We start from the raw sequence: 12,230 nt of genomic DNA, 5'->3' as shown, positions 1-12,230 counted from the left end.
TTTCACTGACTAGGAAGTGCGTCAGACTTGTTCCTGACGCTAATATGTTCACAACTGCCATCCTGCTTTTCACTCCCAGAGAGCGATGGGCTTTAACAGGAGCTGAAGGCAACGGAAAGAGTGACAGAAAGTCCTCTTGCACGTTTAAGCAATTTTTCACAGGTATTGAGATATTAAATGTTTAAATTCTTGACACATGGTTTCACCTGCCAGAGCAGTGAAAATTTAACAAGACTTTTTATAGCATGCTGAAGGCAGTGTATGCTTACATATTAAGTCACCAACTGGGCTTATTTAGGTTTACCAACAACTGAATTCCCATTTAGAAAGTGCCTGTGGAAAGCTTGTGTTAATTATTTAGAAGAAGCCACGTGGCAAACAGCTGCTCGAAAATCTCCTCACTGAAAATGAGCTTTTTTCCAAGAGGACCCATCCACCTCTTGTAATGGCTGTATAGCGCAGCAGGCAAGGATGCTCTGAGCTTTTACTCAGCTGGCGACTGAGTGACAGCAGAGCCAAGTTATCCTTTTTTCCCCCCTCTCCGAATACCTATCCTTCAACTACTTCCAGAAAATAATTTATGCCTCAGGCTGACTTTTTCCAGATTCAAGTGGCTGTTTTCATCATATTTACCCTCTTAGGTTTTTTGCCCATTCAAGCAGGCTTTGCAGATTTCACAACATTTTATTTGGCAAATAAAATGTGCCTGTATTGTTTAGCTATGTTATGGTGGTAACTGGCATTGAATGAAAGACGCCAATCGCACCTAATAACTGTGAACTAAGTCACTCAAGCCTGGATAATAAGGTGTTAAAAGCAACGTTTTTTTTGTTATGCGGAAAATGATATTACAAAGCCGTCCCTTCCAGGATTACCACAGAAAGTGCACAGCATGGCGCTGTGGGTAATAGCATCTGTCACTGTGTTTACTTTGGCTTTTTTTTGTAACCTTTCTATATTAAACATGTGAAAAAGTAATTCTGTAATGATCGTGCACATCACTTCCTCATTCTTTGGTATTTATGTGAAAAAGCTTCAGAAGTGGAAGTAGACAGAGATTCCTAGCAGCGCACATAAGACCTTCCCATTCCCTGGCGAAGATGTGGACCTTTGGAGTTTTTCTCTAGTGACTGTTCGGTTCTTGTTTGTTTTCTTCTTGGTCTCTGGACAGCCTTGGATTTGGTTGTGTGTATTGGCTGAGGCCCCTGGTTCAACATTAAAGGCCATGTTCTCATGTGCTGTTTCTGAGAAGAACACTCAGTGCTGTTGACGGTACTCTTTGGAGGAGGTTTTTCACCGGATTAGGGGAAACTGTCAAAAGCATTTACACTTGATTAGTGTAATTATTGAACCACTGGCTTCTTAGTAAAACCTTATTATTATCTTTCAATGTGCAGCTACCTTGTTCGTGTCTGTTTTGAGCCTAAAATGGGATAAACATTTGGAGTTTGTCCTAATAACCATGTGAAAATAACATGAAATGAAATATGCCAAAATGCCAGTATTCTACAACCACATCCTGCCAAATCTTGAAGTAGGCAAGCCAGCCATTTGTGACATTTGCCACATCAGTCCACAGACAGGTGTTTAAACTAATACTGCAAAAGTTACTAAGTGCCCTCATTATCTGTAAAATGTGAGCAAAAGGGTTACAGTTCATAGGGTCAGTGTCATGGCACAGCAGTGGCAAAGCAGTACAATATATGTCCCAATCATTTGCAATAACATATACTTGGAGTATGTACTCAAACTAAACAGAAAATGTGCAATTTCAAACTCAGGGTTTGGCTGATTTTTATTCTATGTCTGCAGGAAGTGGTAAGAGTTAAAGTTAGAGCGGGAAGCCACTTTTCACACCAAAATAAGTGCAGGGTAACGTCAGCTCGCAGTGTGAGGTTTTCAGACAGGAAATGAACATACTAATGTCTATCTGCACCATACACTGATCTGCTATGACACTGAGGAAGCTGAAGTGCGTAACAATGATCATCTTATCTTTGCAATGCAAAAAGTCCTGGGTGAAAAAAAACAAACAAAGAAAAAAATATTTAAAAACTGATGATGACTGATGCAACGAAGCAGACAAAGGATTCAAGACAATAACCCAGCATTCAAATTCCCCACGTCATACTTTGATATAGTATTAAAAGGAATGTGCTGGAAAAAGCCAGAGCCAGAGAGTCAAAGCCAGAGCTGCTCTGATGACACGATCAACACTTAAATGAGCAAAATTCCTAAAGTTGATTATTAAGACCATATAGAAGTTAAAAAAATAAGCCATAATGAAAGTGATAGTTTGGAGAAGGAAAGCAGCAATGTAAATTAAAACAGAACATTTCTAATTAAGCAAAGGAAACATTTATGTGGATTTTTAGGAGCTCACAAACAAGCACTGGGTCCCGCAGTGGCAAAGTCAGAGGTTTTTACAGCTGGGCCTTAGGGGTAGTGGAAAGGATGCGATGCGATCAGAAGAACATGATTAACAGAAAGCAGGCTGTAGGATAAGGGATCCCCATCCATCTCTTCATTTCCTTCACTTATCCCCCTTTTTGTTCTGTGCCTTGATCCCATTTCTAGAGGCCGAGTTATGAGCAGGCTTCAACTCTTCTTCCTCTTTTTGTTTTCATTCAGGAAGAAGGAAAGAGGCCAGAGTGCGTTGTTGGAGTGTTTTTCTTGGTGCTAACATCCACTGCAACATCAAACAAAAATCAAGTTGAGAACAGGAGACTCAAGCTTGAATCCCTTTTGCTCATCATAAAGTCACAGAACCCGGGGGTTTCTCGTAAGTCGGCATGAGCTGCACGGGGATCTGGTTACGTTAAGTTTAAGCTGTATTTTTTCCTCTCTGCGCCTCACTGAGGGCAATTGTTTTCACCATGTACACCAAAAGTGTGATGATTGGCAGGGTGACGGGGTATTACCTTTCTTATCTGCATTAGTATTACAGTAAGTGCTTGCATGGTTTCAGGGAACAGCTGTTTTTTCTGTGTTGGATCTTCACTGATTTGAATATGGATGAACAGAGTGATCAGAGGCAGAGTTTGTTTTGAATGTATAAGTGACCTTTGATGGACCATGCTTCCCATGGCTCTGCCTTCATTCTGATTCCAAGTTGAACTCTTCAACCCGTTTTCTTCATCTCAGTTGTTCAACTTTAAGCAGAAAATGTATCATGTGGACAAACCGCAATAACAGCAAAACAGCAAAGTCGCTCAGCGCGCAATCTTCCTACGGTTTAGCCTCCAGTCTTTTCTCAACTGGTTGCACATGGTCTGCAGAGGGGGCCTTATGTGAGAAGTCACTAACGCTGACTGGAAAGCAGTCTCTGCATGGTGCAGCACTAGGCTACCAGACGTGTGTGTCTGCATCACTGATTGTTCCATTCAACACACACACACTCACACGCATACACCGTGTAACCCCACTTGCAGATATTTTACGAGACTTTAAAACAAGCCAACACAACTATTTGATCTTGCTCTTTAAAATAGAAGAAAGTGCTGAGTTTGCCTGTACTGATTACACACAGTTGGCTCATAAATTTCACAAAAAAACAAATAAATACATTTGGCAAGGTCGCCAAAGTTGTACAAAGAACGTAAAGCAATTTCCTGAACTATTCTTCTACAACATACATTCTCTGCAAATGCACCGAGGCTCATTTATTCTCTCTCAACCCTTTTCTCTTCATCAAAATCATTTCATCATTTTTTTTTAAATATTTCAGAATGTAAAACAGGTCAAACAGTCCAGTATTTCATATATTTTTGTTATTTTCTGCATGCAAACACAGGCCAAACGCAGACCTGTGCTTTAAACTCTAGGACACTGTTCCTGTTTCAGCCATAATGCACTACACGTAGTTGAAATTTTCCCACACATCTGACTGATTCGACAGTTCTTCTGCTTGCTTCCTCGGACGCGTTCGTCATTCTTAGTTTCAGACTGGAAAACATCGGCAGTTTTGCTCGGGTTCATTGCAGATTTCCAGTAAGATATGATCTTATTAAAAAGAAGTTGTTCCATAAGACCTTGCAGAATAGCGGAAGTTGAGCAAATATCAATAGGCCGACTGTGTGTTTGTGAAGAAATCAGAATTCAGAAGTTCTCAGAAATTTCCCATCATGCCGCCACATCAGATGAACAGTGGGTACAGTATTAAATCTGAGGCGGTGAATGAAAAACAGGATGCTTTGACTTTTGTTCTCATGGTCTCACATTTGCCTAAAGAAATCTTATGCTAAATAGGGGAAAGCCCCAAATCCCTTTCTATTTGGTTAAAAGCTCTTTTTCTCAAAAGGGGCAGTCTTTTTTTAAAAATATCTTTTCTCTCTCCATTTTTCAGCACCAACACTGGTGCAGAAAGTGCAAAATATATGCATGAGTTGCAAATGGTGCACAGACAAGCATGACGATAAGAGATTGGTAATGAAACTAATTGATGACTATTCGCTAATTTGGTTCAGGGAACTGTTACGTTAACAGTAAACCTAACCTTGAATCACAATATGCTTTTTTGATGTTGTTGTTTTTGGGGGTTTTATACACAGCAGTCATCCTCGGGTTGAGTCCTGAGCTTCACACACCTTCACAGCTGGTGGGATATTTTTATCTTACTTTTAGGTCATGTGTGTGTTTTTCTGCTTAAATTTAAACATGCAGTACACCGATGTTTACCAGAAATACTGTGACCTCTCTAATGGTTAGTATTGCAGTTGACTGGTCTTTATTCCCATGAAACATTAAATAAAACATAAGGCAAAAAAGCATCAGACTATTACCATAACAGCCATTCCTGTAATTGATTGATACATGAAACATGATATCTGGTACATATTAATTATATACAGTATTTACACGATCCTGTGGCACTAGTAACACTAAAATATTGTTACCAAGCCCGGTAACGATATTTGTAACCTGAGTTGCTCAAGTTAGATAAATTATTACACAGGAACATACATTTCAGTGTTTAGGAAACATTAATAAACTAAAAAAAATTACAAGAAGAAGAAAAAAAAACTATTTTGTGAACAACCCACACAGCATATATTATTGATAAACCATTTGGAGCCTTATCGTGCTTCACAGAAGTGATTATTTTCCACCCTCTGGGGATATTTAAAGGGCCAGCTCACTCAAATTACTAAGGCGGATTATATTTTTTACAACCTCTGTCTATACACATGGTCTCACTCTCTTGATCGGTGGGTCACACCACAATGATAGCCATTATTTAGAGGTTGGTTGTTGATAACTGCGACACTGGCTTGTGTAGTGAATCTCATAGTGAGAATTAATATTGAATATAACTATAAGAGGCATCCACATTTTGCTCAATTCCCCCTATATTTGTGTGTGAATAAGTCACTGGTTGAGACACACTCATCACATGATCTTCATCTTCAATGCATCAATTTAGCCCCCAAATTCAAATGATCTGAGTTTGCCTGTGTCTCAATATGACCATTTTACCATAGTAATAAAACTTAAAATAGTTTGAAAGCCACAAAAAGCCATATGCATATAATTAGAATCTATCCCACATCACTCATCACACCATAATGCCAAGCTTTGTTTTTCTGCCCTGCGTTCTGGTATTCACATCTAAATTGCACCGTCATCCAGTTCAACTACTTCACAAGTGTAATTGGTCATGCGATTTGCGTTATTGTTAAAAGTACTTCAAAGTGCTCAAAGTAGAAACAATGAAACGCCTCGATGTTTTGGGGTAATAGTTTCGGCTCAGTGCTGTTCTCTGCTGGCTGAAGGAATCGGTAGTAGATTTCAGAGGAAGTTGTCTACTGGCCTCCACTTAAAAATAGTCCGGTCTTTTTAGCTTCACTGTTGCATCTAGAAGTCCTCGTCATAGTCAGTGTTCGGAAGGCCATTTTCAGGAAGAACATACAGCGATTTGCTTTTCTTCTTCCTGCTATCTGATTTCACCCGTGAAGGGTCTTGATCGCCAGCAAAGGACAGGTAGGCAGCGATGCTGTTCCTGACTCCATAGCTCACCATGTTTTCGTTGCAGGCGTCTGTGCTGACCAGCTGGTTCCTGTAAAGTGTAGAGATGAATACAATTAATCCCACCTTAGAATAAGGACAAACCTTCAGTAAAATGCTGGATTTGAGTGCAGTGGTCAGGTTCTTTGTTTTTTTTACTCAGTTTCAGCATTTAATGTGTTTTCTAACCTGTAGCCTCATTCACACATTTTGTTTTTTCACATACGTAAGCACTTTTAACCGAACATTTAAACAGGTGCATTAGGGACAATTCAAAGTTCAGTCTGTCGCCCAAGGAAATTTCAAAATGGAGCCAGGGGCTGAACCACTGACCTTCACATTTAACCGTTAACCAGGCTCCACCTCCACAGCTGCCTCAGATATTCATTGCTGCCTCTTGTTTAATGTCATGATTCGCCGATTTCTTTATAAAATATCTTTTGCATATTTAATAAAGATTAAAAAAAGGAAACTTATAACCGTCATACCATGGTTATTATAACTAAACTTAAAATGTAACTTAAAACTTAAATGGAAACTAAATATTAAAAAATAATAATTTCTGAAAACCAAAATTAAAGTGAAAAACAGACTTTTGAAAAAAAAAACATGAATGGAAACAATTTTGTGATCTTAGAAAAATATGTAACATAAATTTAAAATAATAAGGAAATACTGTATCATGGGTTTTAGTATTTGTTAGTTTGGTAAAGATTTAATTACAGCTTGTCAGATGAGACACTGGTGGACATGTTGATTGTGGCTCCTGAGTGTCAGCTGGTTTTTTTTCCTGATTTTCCTAAATCTTGCCTCTGACAAATGCCCTCCATACAATAATAAATAAAGAATAAACAGTGTAAACAGTTACAGTGAATTAACAGAAACAGAACATCCAGGGCAGCAGTGCTTTGTTCTGTTACTCCACTGTGAGCTTTTTGTTGTTGAAGCTCAAATATATCCCCATGATACTGATGCACAAAGTTGGTTAGATGCTGGATGTAGATTTTTTTAGCAGTGCTTAAATGTGTTTTTCATTAAAATGCATTAAAATTTTATCTCAAAGGCTTAACGTAAGGCGGGACAAAGATGGCAATTTTGAATTTTATTCAGTTCAGTTCAGCTCAGTGTTATATCGTGCCAAATCACCATAATAGTCACCTCAATGCACTTTGTATAGGAAGGTAAAACCCTACAGTAATACAAGAGAACCCTATTAATCAGACCACCCTCTATGAGGCAACACTTGGCATCAGTGGGAAGGAAAACCTCCCTTTTAACAGGAAGACCGAAGAACCAGCTTCAGGGAGGGGCAGCCAACTGCCAACTGCCCACAACATGCACTGTCACACTAACATGCTTCTAACTTGATCTTCTGACAAAGGCCAGCTCCCGATGTTCCAGTTTTAAAATAAAGTGGACCCCCCCCCCCCAGTTCTTCCCTGCTCATGCTCCTCAAACTGGGCAGCTTTTGTGCAATTCTGGCTCACAAATATTCAAATAAACACACTTCATGGCTGTAGCATAGCAAAAATATTTATTTGAATCTCATCTGTACCTGTCCACTTTGTTCCAGTCAAAGTTGCGTCGCATCACTACAGGTGGAGCTCCAAGACTTGCATCTGGCGGCTGAATTGTGCCAGACAGGCAGGGCGAGGTCAGCACACAGCATAACCCATCTGCAGAATCTGAAAATGCAACAATAGGGGAAGTAAAATACAGCTCCCAGGCAAGACGAGCAAAGAACAAACATAAAGTTGCAAAATTTGCATGAACCACTCAACACTTGACCGCTCTAGCAAACATACAAAGCAAACTTATATATGTGTCAAAAATAAAACCCAAATGAGTATTGCACTACTTCAGCAACTATCACAACCTCTTTTCCTCACTGTGTACACAACAGTGCTTATCAAACATGCAAGTTGTATCTCATTTCCTGTTGTGTTCCAAAAATATTCTTTCAGTGGAGGAAATATATATAGAGGCTGAAACACTGATAACAAATACTTCTATATTAAGAACATGAAACTGTATTTTTGTTCATCTAAGCACGTGTGGTTTCTGAAGTTTGTTAGTACTTATATATGTGTGTGTGTGTGTCCCCCTACACATGATGAGTTTGTTCACTGTCTCACATGTGAACTAAGGGTCTATGAGAAAGCAACATATTTACGTATCTACTCACCAGAATAATGACTGATCATATCTTCAAGGCATTGGAAAGTGAGACGTGGGGAGATGTAGTACCAGCTGTTGTCAAGTCTGAAGATACGATAGTGCTTTACACTCCTGTGCCTCACTGAGAGCGAATACAGACCTGAGGATGTGACACGCATCGCATGCTTTGAAGACAGGCTTTCAATAATGACATCAATCTTGAAACAAGACCATATGATTAATAACAATAACATCAATAACTACGGCTTTGAGACAAAGCAGAAGCAACGTGAAGTTCAGTCATGTGGTGTAGTTTCCATCTCCTGTCAAGTTTAGTCATTTGATTTATTTATTTATCACAGGTCAATGGGACTTTGGCCCAGTTAGAAGTCATTTCCCTTTTACGTGTCTTTACAGATATAGTTTGACATTTTGGGAGATAGGCTGTTTGCTTTCCATTCAGCCTAAAGATGCAACCAGCAGGCATTTGGCTCAGCTTAGCTTAGCAGTCATTGGCCTGCTTCATCTAGACCTCAGTGGCAGCTTGCTGCTTCCTCCCCTTTCCAGCTATGGTTAACTGAGCGGTTAATGGTGTGACTATGCTGATGTCCTGTGTCGGTAGTTAAGTCTCAGAGGTAGTTCACGATTGCTTTTAACTTATTCACAGAAACCAAGAATTGGAATCAAATGAAAGTAGTCGTTTACTTGTTCTTACCTCTCTCCCTGGTGCTTTCTCGGACCAGAAAAGAACCCACTATGTTCCCGGGTAGAAGAAGCAGTTCTTCCGCCTTCTGCCTCTCCACACCTTCAAACAGCCAGCTGATTGAACCAAAAGAAAAATAAAACCCAAATGAGTATTTAATTCCAGATTAAATACTAGTGGGGATAATAATATAAATCATCATATTTATTAAATCAGCACAAACGCAGCTGTAATATAGGGCACATCACCAATATGTCACGTAAAGCAGATGGGCCTATTTTTATCAAGTTCAATCAAACCAACCAAACCAGTGGAACGGAAGATAGTGTCAGTGAGGTTTTACTTACCCATGGTACACTCGTGCTACATGGCTGCCGGGTATGTAGTTCTCCTTCCCTGTTTGGATAGAGCGCACTCTCCACCAATAAGCCTCCCTGACGACGACACAGAAGCAAAGAGGAATTAAAAACTGACCTTTTGCCTAGCCACTTCTCTAAATTACACATTTAGAACACTCCATTACAAACAAAGCTTTCTTTTTGACTTTGGTTTCCTTTTGTTGCACATAATCTCCAAAATTCTCTTTTCTTTTCTTTTTTTTTTTCCAATTAGAAATGCAAGCACATGAACTTACTGCGCAACCACTTTGAGCTTTTCTCCCAGTCTGTAGATCGGCTCACTGATTTCAGGAGCAGGATAGTCCTGGAGCACCACCACCACCTCGTCTTCTGTGCCTGCAAAAATAGTAATATTTGCAGCCTTTACTGGCAGCCGAATGTTGCCGTTGTGATTTAGAAATAACTAAAACTGTCCGAAATCAGTTTTTAAGACTAGATTTGTGATTTCTTATGTATGTGTACTCGTGATTTGTGTTTAATTGCCTAGGTTCAATTGTCACATCATCATAGGCATGCATAATGAAACATGCCGAAACAGTAAATTCTGGTATTCAGGATATCAGTGTCTCTTCGGTCAGGGATTATCACAGTGACTGTTGTTGCTGCCAAAAGTGCAGAAAGCTCCCAATCTGTAGTTTTTATCAGCCTGCGCTATTTATACACTAAAAGGACATCTTACCCTTCAGAGAGGTTTCAGGGTTTTCGGTGTTGACCTTGTTCTCAGCACTCACACCTCGCATCACATTCCCCATCCTCCAGATGGACTAGACTCCAGCCTGAAGTCAGGACAAAAAGAAAAAAGACAGACAGGAATCACTAGTACATGTCTCTCTGCTGCTGTCCCATTGATCTTGTAGTCTACATACTGACCATTGAGCTATATCTCAACTGACACATTTGTTGCAAAATGGGGAAGCTGAGGCTAGATGTTATCGAACCTATTTTTCCATTGCAGCACCGAGCTTTGTGTACTAACTAACAGACTGTGAATTTAGATATTGCCACATCATATACCTAAACTTCAAATGATCTTACATAACGCATATTATGATTAATCCATGAAAGCATTTCGACAAATCCTGCCTGTATTTATAAGTCACAGTATGTAGCAAGACAGCTGGCTAGTATGAAGAAGTGACAGGTCCGCTTGAGCAGATGCAGCTCAGCAAAATGTGAACACTTACTTGCAAAATTTGTGGCTCGTTGTTTCCGATGGCATCAAGGCCAGCGAGAGAGATGATGACCCAAACAGGGCATCGCGGCAGCAGCAGAATCTGGAACTAGAACGGCACCATCTTCACAAGAGTTTACAGGAATGACATGTCACCCAGTGGGGTGACAGCTCTGCATCTGACTGCAAACTCACTTCCTGTAATGAAATGAGGAAGAGAGCAGGCAAGAGTGTTGTTGAGAAACACGGTGAAACATGCAAGAAGAGACTTCACAACAGGCTCGCTGTTAGGGAAACCAAAAGCGCTGCTGGGGTTTTTTGTTGTTGACATTTTGAATTTATAGGTGGGCTTTTTTTCATAATGTTTTGGTTTCCCAAACTTCCATGGGGAAGTTTCAAACTTGGTTAGGTAAAACCAGTAGTATTCAAAATGCTAAAATCATATCAGTGTAGTTCTCGTCTTGAAAACCCCTCAAGGGAAGAATAAGAATACTTTGACAGAATCAGCAAAACTACCCTTATTGTTTGTAGACTGTGGGAATTAAGTACCCAGAGAGAAACATCTGACTGTTAGGCAACGCTGCTCTTACAACAACTGTCCATTTTTTCGAATCATATACAAAGTTTATAATAGCCTATAGCTTATATTCCATGTTACATGAAAAACAAATATAAAAAAATACACACAAGCTTCTCTGGCAGTCATGCAACACTTATGACATCACTGCTTTTTCTTGCAGTCTCAAGGTGTTTGTCTCAGGCAGGAACCCAGATTACCCTGCATGTTGAAAAGCGGCACTGAAGATGTGTTACAATGGTACCAAACATCCCAATGTGACAAACTGGGAACGTGAGGCTGCGGTAATGTATCCTTTTATTTCTGATCCCACAAATGGAACATGTGGGGTACCACAAAAATGCCAAAAAGTGCTTGGCAGGCCCCCGGCACTGCCTTCTAGGAGTTACAGGCAGAGCCCAGTATGTGTCTCCTATGTGCCTTAATTCAACCAACTAACTCTGAACAGCTATTTATAATCTCAGCTAATGTTTAAAAAATGTAGTACAAAATATGGTTATGTAACTGTATTTTTCATATTAAAACCTGGATTATTCTTCTTCAAAACTACGCTTTAGTGAAATCTTTAAAAGACTGAGTTAGTCCTTCCTTTTGGTTTTTGGTGGAAAGGGGGATAAGGTTAGCTCTGAGTGATAAAATTCCTAAGAGGAAGTACACAGAGTCATGCATCACATCATGTACCAACTGAACTGCGACTAAACCACGTTTTACACAGAGCGAGCAGTTCTGTTCTGCGTAGCAGCAGCTACTGTGGCTTGGTGGCTACCGTGAGACTCCAGGACTCTAACAGCTGTGGTTGCCAGGAAGGAAGTCTCCACCAGCTTAGAATGAAAATAAATACCAGGTAGTTTGTGTGCTGACCAAATTTACTTTTATCTTTAGAATTTTTAGCACTTCTATGTAGGTTTTTTTTTTTTTTAGCTTTCACAGGACAGTTATCTGTTATGCCATCTCTGTCCTTTTCAGGCATTAACAGTCATATGTGGATGACTAAATAGAGAAGAAGGTTTAGCAGTGTGACATGCATCACATTTCACACTAAGCTAACTATAGCTGTACTATTGCAGTGTTACCCTGTGTAAACGTGGCAGAGGGTAAAGTAGTGTAAAGAAATGTTGAAAAAGTTGGAAAAGTGATACTGATATAAAATGCTAGTTTAAAAAACAATTTGTATGAACGAAGCTGAAAAATATGTAAGTAGTAAAAGATGTATGTAGTATT

At 39.7% G+C, this 12,230-nt stretch overlaps 1 protein-coding gene across 1 annotated transcript; it reads right to left on the bottom strand.

The window, feature by feature from the left end:
• Positions 1-4,703: 4,703 nt before the first annotated feature.
• On the bottom strand, positions 4,704-10,629 carry sla1a (Src like adaptor 1a). The gene is made up of 8 exons (XM_084920026.1): positions 10,446-10,629; positions 9,941-10,037; positions 9,498-9,597; positions 9,211-9,297; positions 8,876-8,979; positions 8,189-8,320; positions 7,559-7,688; positions 4,704-6,055 (listed from the first exon to the last, which is right to left on the bottom strand). The coding sequence occupies exons 2-8, from the start codon at positions 10,011-10,013 to the stop codon at positions 5,854-5,856; spliced, it is 828 nt and encodes a 275-aa protein (XP_084776152.1). The 5' UTR covers positions 10,014-10,037; positions 10,446-10,629; the 3' UTR covers positions 4,704-5,853.
• Between the last annotated feature and the right edge of the window lie 1,601 nt (positions 10,630-12,230).

Source organism: Perissodus microlepis, chromosome 22, assembly GCF_051167445.1.
Source record: "Perissodus microlepis isolate ML-2025 ecotype Zambia chromosome 22, ASM5116744v1, whole genome shotgun sequence".
Lineage (NCBI taxonomy): Eukaryota > Metazoa > Chordata > Actinopteri > Cichliformes > Cichlidae > Perissodus > Perissodus microlepis.
Note: the sequence above shows the minus strand (reverse complement) of the source record. Positions and strands in the feature narration are given on the sequence as shown.